General features: G+C 34.9%; 1 protein-coding gene across 1 annotated transcript in view; it reads right to left on the bottom strand.

Annotated features, from left to right (window-relative positions):
- The window catches only part of GPM6A (glycoprotein M6A), a 115429-nt gene that overhangs the window by 18682 nt on the left and 79262 nt on the right, over positions 1-17485 (bottom strand). Inside the window, exon 3 of the mRNA XM_005517635.3 lies at positions 6784-6940. Coding sequence (XP_005517692.1) covers positions 6784-6940 — 157 coding nt within the window. The remainder of the gene's footprint in view (positions 1-6783; positions 6941-17485) is intronic.

The following is a 17485-nucleotide window of genomic DNA, read 5'->3' as shown; positions in this document are numbered from 1 at the left end:
ATCATTAGTTGTTTTATATATCCTTCAGGCAAGACTATAATTTTTGTAGTCTGACAGGCTTCTGAAGCCCTATAGAAAGCATTGGATCTTTACTGCTGCTTGACTAAAGAAGGATTTCCTATGAAATTTTTTTGCAACCTTTCAGACAGGAATTATTTTTTCTGAAAATGCATATGCTTATATTTTCATATTCATAAAGTTATCCTCCTCCTTTTGTTTTTCTTTTTGGTGGTATTTTTCTAATGCTAGGAGGTACTGTTTGGGACTATAGCTAAACTATTTGCTTTGTACCTAAATGTGATTAAAGATAGATAATTTGGTCTTTAAACTGGCTCTTTAAAATGCAGATATGTTCATTAAATGCTCCTTTTCCATGTGCTCTCCTTTCTATGTTCATACCACTTAACTGTTCAATTTGAAGACAGAAAGTACTAAAAGCAATCCGTTCCATCATTACCTTTTCCCTGACAATGTAGGCTGGTCCTAGTAGTAAATTTTCTAGGTTATGCTACCAAATAGCTGATATTTTTTTTTTTTTTTAATAAAATCCTGAACCATATTCTATTTGTTTTCAGTGATTGCATTTTTTTTATACACAGAGGAAGACATAATGCTCAACTGGGAAAGGACTGAACAATACAGATTGTTTACATTTTTCACATTTACTAAATTTGCATTGTAACATTTTTCAGGAAGATTCTATGGTTTGAAATTGGACACAATGCAGTGAAGCTTAAACTAGAAAGTAGAAATAATAGTTATAAGTATAAACAAATGTGTCACTCAAGGTTAATATTTGGCTGTCAAAAAAAAAAAGTGTTTTCTTTCCTGACATATTCTTAATGGACTTTGAGAATCCTATGTGAAAATGAAGGGGTAGGGACCTTCCTTTCTTGTTTCCTGTCTTTCCAAGTATTCAAAATCAATAACACAGCCTTTTTAAGCTTTTATTGTGACCTTAAATAAATTTAAAAGTTTCCCTCTTTCCTGTGCAAGTAAAGCCAAAAAAATATTTACAAAACTAATTATGAGTTCATAAAACATCAACAGGAGGATGCAGTTCATGTGAAGGGCAAAGGTATATGGCTTCTGTGGGTTTCCTTTCACCGTAAAAACAATTAATCTGTGATAATTCCACTAATATTCAAAGGCTTAAATAACTACATAAAGAGTAAGATCTCTAGATGCAGTTAATAAGTTAGCCAGGTAAGAACAAGGATCATGGAAGACTGTCATCATCTGATGAAATATTCAAGTTAAAGCTGAGGTGGATTATCTGAACATGGGGGAGATAAAGCTATTATCTTGAGCAATTTATGATGATCCATAACAGATAGTTAAAGCCCATGGAGAAAGTGCAACTGCTCCCAAAGTTAAGCCTACTTTGGAAATGCATGACAGCAGTTTAATTAACAAAAAATACTGACTGAGCTCACATGCCAAGAAAAAAATCTGTCATCAATGTGCAAGACACAAAGCACAATCTGAAGCAAAACCATCCAGTTCATCCATTTTATCTCCACCACCACCAACATTGCTGTCAGTGAGCAGCAAGACCAAGAGAAGAAGAGAAGGCACTGGCAAGGCACGTTACAATGTCTGGCACACTCCTCTATTAAAGGGAGGGATGAATACCACAGTAAACAAAAGGGCTGCATATACAACACGCTGGAAATTATGGGAGAAAAGGAACATCAAATTCTTTGCACGTATGAGTTTATAAGTGCAGTATTCCTGAGTGAGACAATTTGGAACAACACAATAAAGAAAAACATAAAGGCTTGGACAGATTACAGAAATAAGACAGGAAAAAAGGTAGAGTCAGCACCTAGATATGCATAACAAAATAATTCCTGAGCTCATTGCAAAATATTTATAAAAATATAGCAAATGGTGAAAAAAATAACTTGCTTTCTTCTTTCTTGTCAAGATGCTATATGTATACTAACAATGAAGTTGGGAGAGAATGATATAAAGATTACTCTCTTAACCATTCAACTGAGTTTTGAACAATTGCTAGGGCTTGTTCTTCTTATTTCAAGATCAAGGGCAGAAAACTGCAAGGAACACAGTTCTCTAAATAAGTTGAATTCCAACAACCTATAAAATTGGTAATATGTTTTCTTTCATCTACTAACTCCAGCAGTGTTTAGATAGGAAATATTATTCACCTAAATTCCAGCTAAAGGGGCCAGGAAGGACACATCCAACTAAATATATATAGTTGATTGAAGAACTTAATATAAAAGACAACTTAAAAGACTTGAGGGTTATTCTCTTTGCAGAAAATAGGACAGCCACAAAAAAATTCAATTCATCTGACAAAGTTTGCTTAAGCCTCCCTCTCCTCTAACTACTGAAGGAGCATAGGCCTTTCTCTTGACAACCTTAGTCACATCCTTAATTAGGTGGGATATATCTGTGTCATAATATATTCCCTCTGAAATTAACTACTTCATTAGCTTCTGGGTAATTTGTGGGAAAAAAAAAATGATGTTTCTGGTTTTCAGTTGAGCGATCTGGAAGGTCAGAGCACTCTGAATCTCACCTTCCCCGTTTCCCATATCACTGTCTGAAGCTACTAACAGCATACACAACTAAACATATATGAGCACAGGAGATTTTTAAATCTCATTTCCCTTGTTAAGATTGAATTAAAGGATTCTGTACCCATAAGTATATCTGCTGTCTTGGAGAGAAGATCCTTTATTTCTCACAAATATGGTATCTCAATCCTCAGATGGAGCAGAATTTAATCAGAAGCAAGGCCTCCCTGTCTGTCAGCTCAGCGTTTTTTCCCCAGAATATCCAGATACGGTATCTAATTTTCAGAAATGAGAGCTTCATTTGTAACATTCAGAAATAATACATCTGTTCTGGGTGGGAAAGCCAGCTGAGCCTGCTCTGAACTCTCCTCCTCTTGCTACACAAAGAATCAAATGTCAACGTGATGCAGTTTCACTGCCTCTAGAATAACTGGTCTGGTAAGGAAAAGATGAAGGGACAAGTTCACAGATGGTTTCTCAAAACATTTGTGCAGCTCCCATGGATTTTTTGCAAAATAAAATCTGGAAAGATTTTGGGAAGTTCATGTTTTTGGTTTATGCACTCAAGAAGCATGTGTGAAATAGCACATAGGTAATCAAGTACCCAGAATAATTCTCAAAGGAAAAAAATCCTTGTCAGTAATTAAAATAAAATATTCTTAAAAATAAAGATACAGAAGGTATATGTAAGTGCAGCTTAGAATATAAAACATCTTTCTCTAGAGATTCTTCTTAACATGTTTCTTTCGAAAAGCAAAGGACATAGAAATACAACTGCCACGATGAAGTCTTTATATAATGTTTTCTGATGAAATAAAACAAAAAACCAAACCTCCTTTCCCATTTTATAGCATAACATAGGAGGAGGAAAGTGTCATTGTATTTCTCTGTTCATTTTTTTTTATCAACTCTGTAAGCAGATAGTCTAAAACAAGGTGTAAATGAGGAAAGCCTTTTCTATGGCAAAGGCAGAAGAATATAAATGGGAAAAGTATCAAACTGCAAACATGAAAACAGCGTTACTGTTGGCTTCAGGTCTGTCTCCCATTCTTTACTAATCATGCTGCAGCACAGTTATATATGACTGTTTATTTAATACTCTAAAAGCATATTCATGCATGGAAAAATGAAGCCTAGAAACAAAGTCATCCCTCCTCGAGTGTGACTGGCATTGTTTTACTGCTTTTGTTTTACTTTTCACAGTGAGTTAAGTCTGCCAGCGTTGCCAGTGAGTCGTCACTGTCACTTTCACAAGGCCTCTCTGAGATGTGAGAGGCTCTACTCCATGGCAGCACTGACATGATTTGGATGCTAAGCCTCTGAATTCTCATATCAGCTGACAAGTCAACTATACAGCCACTGGAAAGGTTAGGCTGAGCTATTTCTTTTTCCATTACTTCAGGCAAAAATACAAAAAAAATCCTTTTGCCCATTTGGAGCTAGAAAGTGAGTGATTTGCAAGCTAAGGAGGGAGGTCAGGAAGGGCTCATTAAAAGTTCCTTCAGATGCTGGCTACTGGTGTTCTTAAAAGCCTGCTTTTCAAAAATAGTTCTTCAGAAAGAGAAAATGATGTTGCTTTTCATATTTCCATATATAGAAATACAGCTTATCCATACAAAGTTAAAATAAATTTTTCCTTCTTGAAATTTTTTGTTGCTTTTTTTCCTCCATTTTCATAATAGGTTTAGTCACAGACATAACAAATTTGCTCAAGCAAAATATTAATGACAAACAACTGGTAGCAACGGTAAAGCTGAAGGACTTCATTTTCAGACTTTAACGTGGTAAATGTCTATTTAGAAAGACATCAACGAATTTGATCTGAAGTCATAGTCACAACTGGAGTTTTTATAAAGGTGTTTTTGATTTGGAGCCATTTTTGTAATTTTCATTTTTCAAAGCAACAAAGATCCTCTGTGTACATTTCTGTTATTATTAAGGTGCTGCTTAAAGAAACCATTTAATACTTGACAGTTTAGATTTTAATATTTAAAAAATTACTAGCTCAAAACTGTATACAAGAAAGCTTTCTCGCAACTTGTAGTATCTGCCAACCCATTTCAATAGCATTATCTCATTTTGGCAACTGTACACAACAAAATTTATTACAGCACATTTTTAGCAATTGAACAATCTGGCCTTGACACACAACACTGATTTGGTTTCATTTACCTCTTCACTATTCATTTTGTTCTTCTTAGGTCTTATTTCTTTATATCGTTGCATGTATTAAGGAGCTGAATAAATGCTAAACATGTCCCTCTTGAAATATTTTCTAATTTCAAATATATAAATATATTAAATCTAAGATGTTATTTTTCCCTAAAAATTTTAAGTATGAGACAATGAAAATCAACCTAGTCAAAAGGATATCAAGTTTTAATTGACTTAAATACTCTCTAGAGCACAGACACTAAAGCCAGAATAATAACCCAAAATAACTCCAGACATTTGTATAGCAACCTTACTGACACATCATCAAAATGAGACAAGTAATCAAACAGCAGGTTCATGGGGTTTTTCCATCAGGAAAAAGAAAAAACTTCCACTGACTTCAAGAATAATGACAACAAGGTACTCAAAATAATGATGGATTATTGTAATTGTGATCATAAATGCTACACAGCCTTAATCTTAGCTGCCCAATGTGTATCAACCCAGAGCTTCTCAAAGTAAAACATAAACATTGTAAATTACTGATGGGAAAAGTAAAGTGTTGAAGGAAATAATGTAATGAATTGATGATAGTAACAACAATGATATTAACCATAGAATAGCTGCTTAACTGTTCTTCTAGACATGTGCTAGAGAATTACAGGTATCAAAACTGTGAGAGGATGTAGCACTGCTCTGCTGCAATACTGAGGACAGGCATTCATGGGAGCTGTGGAGAAAAATATGTTCTGAAAATCTTACTACTCTATACAGATTTGGAACTAACTTAGTAGGTCCTCAGTGAATACAAATTAGAGACTTCTTTCCAGAAGATGTTGGCATAAGCAATGACTGCTCTTTAAATAAAACGTTCTCAGAGGTTTTTTTACATGTATTTATTTAAAGGTTTTAAAGCAATCTTAGTCAAAGTGTCAAAATCATACAATGATGACAAGAATGAAAGAGAAAAAGACCACAGGATTACTGTGGAGCAGGTTACATCTATGCAGGGATGATGTACTCGCTGCACTCCCCAATTTACAAGATGCAGATCATCTGTGTCCAGTTAAACCATAAATGTCTAAATATTTAGATTGTTAAATACAAATATATCCAAATTACTAGTTTTGATAGTCTTTGCTGGAAGTAAAGATAGATACTGGAAGTATCTATTGCTTAATTTGTTTAGACTGTATTCCACTTAATTAAGTGTTGACAGTTGTAGTACAGTACAATAGGGAGCCCAGCCCTGCCTACTAATTTATATATTATTTATCATTAATATAGCATAAGTACATTTGTTTTTTACAAGACAATACAACACTGTACAGATCTACTTGGCTGTATTTGTTAATTTAGTATTCATCACAAAATAGGAGGTTTTGATGCTGACTGTGTTTTCAGAAATATCCAACAGTTACCAAGTGCACAGGCCTTAGTTTAGACACAGAACAGTCAAATACCAAAAAAATTAGTTACTTACCTGACACTGAGCAGAACTGTTAAAGTAATCCCAGTTGAAACAGTCAGCAATTTTAGTTTGATAAACTTCCATTTAAGTCCTAGTACAAATCAGAATTTTTTGAACCCAAGTTTTCCAGGGCCATAAGTGAACAGTCTCTCCAAACCAGAGATTAACACAGGAATAAATAATGGGCTGTTTACCATTTAGAAACAAAACAGAACCTGGTGACAGGTCTCAGCTTGCTCCAAAGAGGAACAGGAAGGATTCCTAAAATAATTGAAAATATTAGTGAGGGAAATATTTCATTCCCAGTAAAGCTGGCGGCCTTATAGTTTTAGTCCTGTTCAGTACAGCTTATGTTGCTGAGGTAATGAGATTTCTCTTTCAGCTGGTGGAATTCATTGCTCCTGAGTAGCAAGAATTACTTAACGTTTAACCAATACAGAGAATATTTGTCACACTGTGTTCTCCTTTGCTATAATTTTTAAACACTGAACTGAGGTATCACAAAATATTGAAGAAAAACAAAACCAAAAAATAAACATCACAAGGCACTGAAAAAAATATACAAAGCATATAGAATTTGTCATAATTACAAAAGCTTTCTTAGCCACTTACCCAGGCACTCACACATCTGCCACAAGTGGTGATTTTGAAATCTCCATAGAGATCCTTGATGGCACCAGTTGTAAAGAATCCCTCCACCATCAGCAGAATGCCATATACAAAGAATGCAGCTGCTACACCATATATCACGTACTTGAAGATGTCAATCCTGTATAGGAACAGCAAAAATTAATTATCTGCATAAATATTTAAAGCTGACTCTGAAATTTCAGGGTGAGATAATCAGACCCTCTGAGTCTCAGACTTTATGGATGACTGGAGTCAGTGTAAGTGCTAATGTGCCATAAATGACAGGTAAATCTGAGGAATGAACTCTGAAATAAAATAGCACTGATAGAAGAAACACTGGGTCATGTAATCTAATTAAAAGTAAAAATGGATCTGTTCAGGTGAGACACCAAAAATTGGCACATCAATTTAAAAGTCAGTTGCTTTTCAGTTTTTTCCTCTAAATGAAGTGGAAAAGAAAAGAAAAAAAAAAAAAAAATGGAAAAGGAAGCAAAAATGTGACACATCTCTTAAGCATCTCCCTCATACCCAACACTTGGTTTATAGAAGATATTTAATTACAATCTTTAATAAAACTTTCTGCACATACAAGTAGTTCTCAAACTGCAATGTCAGTCTGTGCCATCTTTTCATTGTTATTCTCCAGTGGACAAAGTGTTTGACACAGAATAATAAAGTCATCAAGAGAAATTGCTTACTTGAAACCAGAAACATATTATTCTAAAAGTAATGAGGTCAGATCATCTGACATTATTCTATAATGAGGCTTTAAAACATCATTTCACAGACACACAGCTGAGGCAAAGGAGGGATGGCTTGAGTACAACATGCAGAGTGCTAGAAGGCTCAATTCACTACAGAGATTACCTGGGTTGTGTGGTTCTTCTGCTCAGCACTGCCTAGAAGTTCAATATTGGCTCAAGGAGACTGTGCCTCCTAAATGTTCTCTCATGATCAGCATTTCTGAAAAGATTTTCTTTGGTACCTATCTGCTCTGTCACCTAAACTTGGAAACATTCCTACTGACCATAGTCTCAGATCAGCAGATTTCAAAGTTTTCTCCTTGAACTTCTCTAAAAATAAGTCACAGTAAATTTTCAGTTTGTTGATGTGACAAGGCAGGAGTTGTGCAACTCTTTATAAAATGATAGCATGCAGATTTAAGATGGTTCTAAATTCCAGTCTTATTCTCCAGGTCAAAATAGTGACACCTCTTAGCAACAAAAGACAAAAATAAGGCTGAGAACCATTAGGATCTGCCAAATGAATTTGGACTTGCCATTACCCACACTGGATGTTTTCTCAAGACAATGATTAATATTTTTATTGTTATGAAAGGAAATATTTAATGATAACAATTCCTTATGAGCACACTATCCATCATCACTCAAAAGACAACTCACAATACACATTTTATATGTATAATACAATAAAAATGCTCAAAAACCTGTTAAAATATCTTTGAGTTTGAATGGTTTTCAAAAGATTCAAAGCCAGGCTCAGGTCTACATTAAAAAATGCAATAAAAATGCAGTTAAATTTCTGACATAATTGGGGATGGGAGAAGTACTATAAATGAATGCTTCTGGAAACAAGACAGGTTATATTTTTCCCTAACATTCTAATTTCAAAGAACTTCCAGCCTTTTTTTTATTTTTTTTTTACATTTCTTATTGTTTCATACTCAACTGAAAACTAGAGTAAGTAGATTTCTGTATGGAATAGATATTGGAACAGCTCAAAAGGGTGAAACAAATTTAACACTGAAGATGGTATGAAATGATGCTGATGAAATTTATTTTAATATATATAATTCTGATTGCCTCGCAAAAATCCCATGTCCCTGATTTGACAGTAATTCAACCATTATAACACTTTTTTTTTAACATCAAAACTGTGTTTTAAGCCTATCTTGTCATTAGTGATTAAAAAAAAAATTACAAATACAAATAGACACCAACTTTGTGACTGTTCCATAAAAACTCTTTTAATTCCTGTGTTATATACTTTAAACAATTGTGACCTTCACCAGTGGTTGAAGTCTGGGAGCTCTGCCAGCAGCAGCTCCTCTCAGACCTCTATGTGCTCAGTTACAAGCTCTCATTGCCCTAAAGAGATTAGGACTTTTGAGAAGTCCAGAGACTATTTCAGTCCTTACAACAGCCCTTTAAACCATCTGTGCTGAGTCTCCCACTGAGCTGCTTGTGTCAAAAAGTGTACTAAGAGATCTCTGCTTTTTCCTTAGCCTTATGTGCATCTACAGGAATAACTTTCACTTAAGCCTTCCTTTCACAAAAGGAAAAAATATATATAGCCCAACACTAGCCAAATATAGAAATCTATTTCTTCCTCATCCACTTGTTACAGAGAAGTCATAAAATCTCTGTTCATCAGACTACACAGGATGAAATAGACGGACTTATTCCAAGGGAAAAGGATTTCCTATAAAGGAAAGAGTAAAAAGATAAAGGAAAAATGTGACGCAATCACTCAACTACCTCTTTAAAAGACAAATAGAATTGTATTGCAGTATAACTATATTTAGTGTCTGCTGTATTTAAAGAAAGTGTATTACAACAATAATTTTATATATATATATATAGTTATGAAGATAGTATTGCTATTAAGTTATTCTGCAGCATTTAATACAGTACATATAAACTTTTATTTCCTCATTAAGTTATTATAGGTAAAAGATAGGCCTTGTAAAATGGAGATTGCCTTTCTTTAAAATAAAATGTGATTCTTTGTGGATGAACTCACAGAGATTAATTGCCATCTGTGCTTCAGCAAATTCTCAAGTGCTGCAGACAGAGCATGAGAGCAACCAGGGAGGTAGAAGAGAGCGGCAGAAGGGGTGATGAATGTGAGCCAATGGACAAGATGGGTAAGGACAAAGAAAATGAACAAGAAGGGCTCACACTTGTGAGCTGGAATGGAAGGAAAGAAATGGGTAATAAGTAAAGAAAGGAGAAAAAACAATAAAGATGAAATTTTGTTCTTCTGACAGGACTGGAAAAATATACATTATGTGAAGGCTAAAGCTACTCTGACCTAGGCTGCTGAGTAGAATAAACTGAAAGATTATCTATCTAAATATAAAATAATTGTGAAAAGAATCTTGAAGTTAGTAAAAGCCTTTTTTAAAAAAATATAGAATAATCTAAACCATATTTTGCATACTGTCTTAATCTGGTAGATTCTCCATGGATTCTGGATCTGCCTTCCCTCACAACACTATGTGCAGAAAGGTTAAAAACAAAAACATCACTGTTTTTAAATTGCAATTTAAATCAGGCTGATACTTCAATTTTTAGTTCTTTCTCTGCTGCTAGATAATTAATTATTCCATATTAACTGGACTCCTCAATTCATTTGTCTGAATCTGGATTATATCCAACAAGAAGCCTCTTTAAAAAATCTCTAGAGAAAACACTTTCTTCTTCTGGAAGAAGGCATTCAGGGAAGCCATCAACGCTAATTTCTCAATGAACAGGTTGAAACTGAGTACCAAGTAGACTATTCCAGCAAAGACAAGTCAGAGGTGAGTGAAAACATTCCTAGTGTGTCAGACCAATATTGCAGATTTCCTACTGTCTATTTTCATGGCGTTTTGGCAAATTGAATTATTAAAAATTAGAATCAATCAGCAAGAAATAAAATAATTTGCTGAATGATCATGTCTATGTTCAGCAGGTTTGTGTGAAAAGTGTGTTAATATTGCTTTGGAATAATCTACATACTTGTTAGGTATATATATATATAAATTTTCTTAATATAGGAATGCAATAAAGACATTTAGTTGTAATTAACTGCTAAAGTTCACACTAGTTTGCCCTGTGTCACGATTTTCATGCTTCCCAGAAAACCATTATATTCAAATAAACTGTGTGCGCACTTCAACCTGAACAAGTGACAAAAGCCTAATATTTCAAAGGCTTTCATTGGCCTACCCACCAGAATACTAGATATAACTGTGGGACTAGTCTTCTTGAATTTATAATTATTATATATAATTTATAATTATAATTACAATTCTGTCTCAAATTTCTATTCTGAATTTATAACATTACTTCTCCAGTATATACAATGATATATTACAGATGTTAAATAGAATATGATTGCCAGTAAACTGTACCTATACTGTCTGAATGCAAGTAGTTTCAGGCAACTACATCTATTTCCAGTGTAAAAAAAAACCCCAAACATAATAAGAAAAATAAAATACTAAAGCAACCAAAGTACTGAAATGTTATTAAGATTACCTTAGTAAAATATCTAATGAAAAACTGTCCTTTTTTGTTTTTCAGCCTGCACAGGAAATTTAGATGGACAAGAAACACCTGCAGCTGTTACCATTGGGGTAGAAGGGCTTCTCCTGTTTTGGGGGGCTGTTTGGCTTTTAAAAATTTTTTTCTCTGTCAGTTACAGGAAATTTTGAATACTTGATGTTTACATCTAGAACACAATAATCCCTGTTACTCTGTAAACCAGAAATGCTGGCCTCCATGCTGATCCTCTTGCCCCCTGGGGGACTGATCCTAAGAGGGTGTTAAGACACTGAGATAACAGCCTCCACCCTCAAGCTGTCTCAAGCTTGTAGAAATAGTTCTGCAAATGTGTTTTTAGAAGACAGACAAGATATAAGGGGATGTTTGCGAGCAAAAAGGTCTGTTTAGGCTATGCAGAAACCAAGCCCTGTGGAACTTTTCTAAAGGTGTGCTCAGGCTCTCCTGCAAACCAGCTGGGAACAATTTCTTGGTGTCAGTTCATGATACTATTCTAATATTCCCAAAAACAGGTTGAGCAGTGAAGATAGCTGGTACCATGAAAAGAGAGAAATTGTTAGGAGAAGGGGGAGACGAGCAAAGACTACAGAAGGAAAACTAACAGAGAGAAAGAAGAATTTATTGATAGCCATGTACTAACCGCAGAGTAAGACAAAAACCCCCAAGTAACAGCCCAAATGAGGCAAAAGAAACTGAAATACTCTCACGGTGAAGGGATAATATGAGAGCTCTATGAAAACGTTAGCCTAAGACCATGAGGAATTTTTTCTATATTAGGTTAATAAGCGGTCTAAACTTCAGGTGGGAAGAAAATAAAACTGGTGCATAGAATGTTCAGCTAAAATTTATCATGAAATGATAAAGGAATTAACAGTAGAGAAAGGATAAGACCAAAAAGTAGTTTTTTAATAAAGCAGAAGCAAAATATAATAGAAAGAAAATGGAGACTTTGATTATCTATTTCTGGAAAAAAAATTGTGTATAATCATACAAAACATTTGATCAAAACTAAAGCCAGATTGTTAGTATTATATAAAGAAGAGATCATCATACTGCAATATGCAAGTTACTTTCACATTCTGCAAGGGCCAGGTTTTCTTGTTCTACTCTGAAACAAAGCTGATGTGACATAAAAACCCATTGGTTTTAATTTGTGATGTATAACTCTCTACAGGCATGCAGGATAGAACCCTAGATCATCATCCTCTAAAAGTTTTTTGCTTCCTTCCTTGGAATGGAACAGTTGAGTGGAGATTTCTTACACAACACCTAAAAGGCCATACAGAATCCTCAAAGTAATGGAAGAGCAAAAGCAGCACAAGCCACACCTCTGCTCTATGAATCTTGTAACTTTTTTGAAATAGGAAAAGATCCAGCATAAGAATTTTAGTAATCATGAAAACTGAGTACCAAACACTGAGTTTTTACTACGACCAAAGGACAAGGCTTCTCATCAACATTTTTTGGGGGCTTTTTATAACCTAATTTTGCTCTTTCTAAGACTACTTTCTTAGAAACATTTTTAGAGATGCTAATTACAGAAGAAATCAGAAACCTTCTTTATCTGAAGGCAAAATCCCACTGGAACTAATGCAGAGTACTGTGCTGACTTCTGGTGGGGCTACGTGATGGTTGCTATACATTATTGGAGACTGAATTCCCAAACAACCTTCTATAGGAATAAAGTGCAAAAATATGTGGCAAAAACATATCACAGGATTTCTGAGTGTTTCATTAGTACAACTATGAACTTGGAAACATACAAAGTAAATACTGACAGTGTAAGACTGACAGGTTGTTACTATATGTCCAGATTGGGATCATTATAATGAATTTACCCTTTTCAGATATCCTGTGGAACAGAGGATGTAAGACTAACATGGCACATAAAACATATTTAGCAACCTGGATATTACACATAAATATATGCTTTCCATTTTATCTATTTATAAAGTGAACTGAGACTAAAGGGAGTTAAAGGCAGCTAAAAAAGAAAAAGATATTTCTGTGGAGATTAACCACCTATTGAGAAAGGGAAAATCACAAGATATGAAGTGATTATAGCTAACCTAAGATTCCAGTCAACCAGGAAGGAAAGCTACTTAAAGCAGTACTAAATAATACAGATGTCTGCTGAAAAGTAAGAGACTGTATTTGCACAGAAGAAGACCAATAAATTCTTTATGTAATATCACTCTGCTGGTATTCACATGCACTGCTATGAATTTTCCAGATTATTCCACTGGTATTCTCATGCAGTGCTCTAAATTTTCTTATTCAATTTCATAAAATGAAGACTGTGTCTTGGCAGGTAATTCACAAATCCTAAATTTTACTTACATAAATTCTCATTGGTATTGCTTTTATCAGGATACAGAAGACTGGGCTACATAATATAGTTGAGTAGGTGGTAAATGTGATTTTTCAGCACTGTATAATCTTGTAAAGGTCATGTTCTCAGATTTGCTGCATCTGCCCTTGATACCAAATCTAAAATCCTATGTTCTGCATCTAATATTTAATATGTTGTATTTGTCCAGTGTTGCTATTTGTATGTGACTCAGTTGTTGCAGTGAAATAAAAACTGTTCTCCTTAAGTAAAGTGCATCTTCAATGACGTTGTGCTCTCCCTGGTGTTTCCTGCAAAATTGTAATACCCGAAGAAGACATGTGGGTCAAGCTTGGATATTCCATGCAGAGATAACTTTGCTCACAATGTCAGTTGCTGTTTCCAAACATGCTTTGGCACAGGCCTGCATAAGTCAGCAACTCTTTGATAGAGAGCCTTATATGTTTTGTTTACCATAATACAAATGGTATTTAAAACATAATGTATGTTCAAATTTAAAGAATACCAAGCTTTTGTAAGATACCAAAAATGTATAGGAAAACTCAGATTACTACCATTGTGTATTAAGCAGATGCCTCAAACAGACTCATCACACAGTCTAATAAAAATGTTTATAAATATCCCACTTCATATTAGCTGTCTTTTACTACAGGTCACATTGTAAAACTTTCACAGTATTCCACTAATATAAGTGTAGACGTATTGATGATAACAGTAATATTTTAGTGCTACGAGCATTTAACTTGATAGCAGCAAAGTCAACAGCAAAAAAAGGCAAATCATAACATCCATTTACTTACCTCGCAAAACATTGTTTTTTATCACTAAGAGGGAAGATATAAAAGATTCTGCACCAAATTTTTTGTTTTACTCAAAAGAAAACAGTTGTACATACATTCATATATTACGAAACAATATCATCTTAATAAACCCTGACTATACACTAACAGAAAAGTCACCAGCAAGCAACAAACTTGGCCACATCAGTACCTGAAACACAGGTTTCAGTCTGAGAGGAAGGAATTTTTTAGACCTAGGAAGGTGGTACCAATACAGTGTCTATGAAACTTTCGGTAGAGAGCACAGTGACAACAGATTTACCGATTCCAACTTCATTTAGATTACTATTTGGTTTCACACCTTTAAAGGAAGTGAATTTACAACGACCTGAATTAGCTCTGACTGTAGTAGGAAAATGGGTTTAACATTACTATCAGGGAAGACTTCTTCATTTTCCACTCCAGGAGCATGATTCCCTTGTTCCATGGCCTATATATCACAAACATGTGACAGATGGCATTAACTGGCCCTGTGTACTAAAGAGAAAGAGCTGGAAAAGGATGCTGTTGGGAAAAACACAAAACATGCCTCGTGCTTCTGATTTTCTAAAATCTTCTTTTGGAATCTGTTCCAAACACCAGAAAAATATAAAAATCCAGCTCATGCAATACATGCTTGATAAGCATATGTCTGTTTCTGCTGACTTTGTAATCTGCACAAAAACAGTGATTAAGTAAGAAAATCAAGTTATACCTGGTACTTTGCAGATAGTGTTCACTGCATTTTATTAAGTTACTACGAGAATGACTGAATACCACATCTACCTCAAGCAGATTACTCAGTTTTAGTGAAACCTACAGAGCTGCTAAGCTGACAAAGTCAGCAACATAAACCATTCACCTCTTGCAGTTCAATATTATAAAAGCAGTTTTCAGGATAATTTAAAGCATCATATGTATTTTCTTTGTCTTCCTTTGGACCACAAAGAAGTAAAATAACTACTCCATAGCCACTGAAAGAATCCACATCCCAAAAAATGTTTATGACATCTGCAAATTCCCAAACAGGCATTCCTTCACTTTCATTGGTTTAGTCCCAATGAAAAAGTCACACATTGACAATTCCAAATGTTTTTATAGGCATCCAATTTATTAAAAGTTCATGGATTTAAAATGACTGCCTAAAGAGAGAAGAGTCTACCCTTCAGCTATGTGATTTTTGAAGATAGGTTCTCTCCATCAGGAATACCTGCCTCTACAGCATGTGTTCTCATGGATTTAAACACATTTGATTTATGTTAGCTTTCAAGTATTTAGAGTAACTATTTTACCTTTCTCTCCTGAAGAAACTAAAGTCAGGCTATAATCCAGTGCTTTGAGACAAAACCCTTTAAAAAAAAATCTTTGTTTCATTTTGTTTTGTTTAATTGTTGGGTTTTGCATCCTATTACAGGCTGAATTTTGGCTTGTATTTTCCCCCTAAAAACAAGCAAACAAAAAAACGCTATCCAGCATCTCTCTAGGTTGCTCTCATAACTTTGGAATAATTGACCATGATCATTCTGTATTGCAACTTGGAAAGAAAATCATAAATTCGAGGAAATTTATGTGACTGGAATTTATAGAATTTAAATAACAGCTGCAAAACTTGCTTATAATTTTTAAACTGCAAATATTTACTACTTCTCAATATTTCCACAGCAAATATGCTCTGCAGCTGGTATATGCTCTCTGAATTCAGACCAGAGAGATGGGATGAGGGAGCAGTCTGCAGGACCCATGCTCAGATCACCTCTTTTATTCCACAGGGCTGCTGCTCTCGGCTGAATCCCCAAGGGCCAAATGCTCCAAGGGAACTTTGCTGCTCACTGCAGGTTGTTAATTAATTAATCTCTCCCCAAGTGTCAAGGCATCATGTGGAGCATGGGCAGCCCAGAGCAGCCCCGACCCCGTAACCAGGAGAGTTTGTGGTGAGGGTCTGAACCCCTCCAGCTTGACTGAAATGTTGTCTTGGAACATGGGAAGGCTGAGGGGAGGCCCCAGGAGAGGCCAGGCAGGGACAGTCAGGGCTTTTGATGCCCTCAGGGACATTGAAATGGGCGTTTCTGAATGGTATTATTGGATCTAGGTGTTTTGGCTTTTATTTTAGGCATTTAGAGAGTGTTTCAGATTTTGTTTATGCCCTCATTATGCCCTGCTTTCTCTACAGGGGTCTGCTGCTTCTTCTAAATTACAGCCAGTAACTGCATAGACAGAGATAAAAGATACAGGGTGGCTTGAGTTGTGTAATTTGTATTCAGAACAAACACTTGTGGACTGTGGACACAGTTAAAACAGCCTTCATCTCTTGCCACCCACGTAAACAGCTCTCAGATAGGGGTTGTTTTTTATGCTGAATGACATTTGAAGTCCAGCATGCTAATAAAAAATATAGACAGAAACCATAAGTATGATTAAACAGAATCTAACACACTTCACTCCACTGCAGCATCTGCCTGGCACATTTATTACAGAAGGACAGACTCCAGACCAGCCTGAGACACTTCACAGCACTAGAAGCATTAAGAGCCCAAATGTGTTAAATATGCCTTAAAAAAGCAAAGTTGAGTAGGGCACACTGCTAGATTTTTTTAAAGTTCTTATAATTTTTAATCAGAAAAAAACCCCAAACTAGGTTTTATTTCCATTTCATTATGTATTGTTTTAAGAATGTAGGCTCTACAGCTTTTATTTCTATATACATATTCTTCTTTCTGGTTTTTGGCCTTTCAAAAGTATAATTACCATAGAGCTTTTGGACAGCCAATGGTTAATCAATACTTGTAAGAAAATAACAAGGATTTATTCTCTCTACAAAATTATTTTAAAAGCAGTGTAATATCTACTTAAACAGGTAGAAAATTAATATGTGCAAATTTCTTTGCGAGTCACGCAGTTTACCCAGTTCAAAACAACAGCTTATCTGCTTTTAGCCAAAATATTTTCTCTTCCTACCTTTATCACATGAGTTTAGATATACCTTTCACAACTGAATAAAATCAAATTTCATTACAATATGTCTGCCAAAGGAAGAACTGGGTTTAATAACTCTTTAAGTAAACAAAGGACACAAACAGATCCAAAAGCTACTAGCTACGAAAAACAAATGCCAGGGGAAAAAAATTACCTTTACAATTCCATAATCTTTTACAGTGAGTTATATGTGTTTGGACTATATTCCCTGACTGATACTTTCACTTTAGTATGTGACAGAGATACGCTGGAAA

Source organism: Pseudopodoces humilis, chromosome 6, assembly GCF_049639895.1.
Source record: "Pseudopodoces humilis isolate 2021_Gansu_Grassland_sample_001 chromosome 6, ASM4963989v1, whole genome shotgun sequence".
In the NCBI taxonomy this organism is placed as follows: Eukaryota; Metazoa; Chordata; class Aves; order Passeriformes; family Paridae; genus Pseudopodoces; species Pseudopodoces humilis.
Note: the sequence above shows the minus strand (reverse complement) of the source record. Positions and strands in the feature narration are given on the sequence as shown.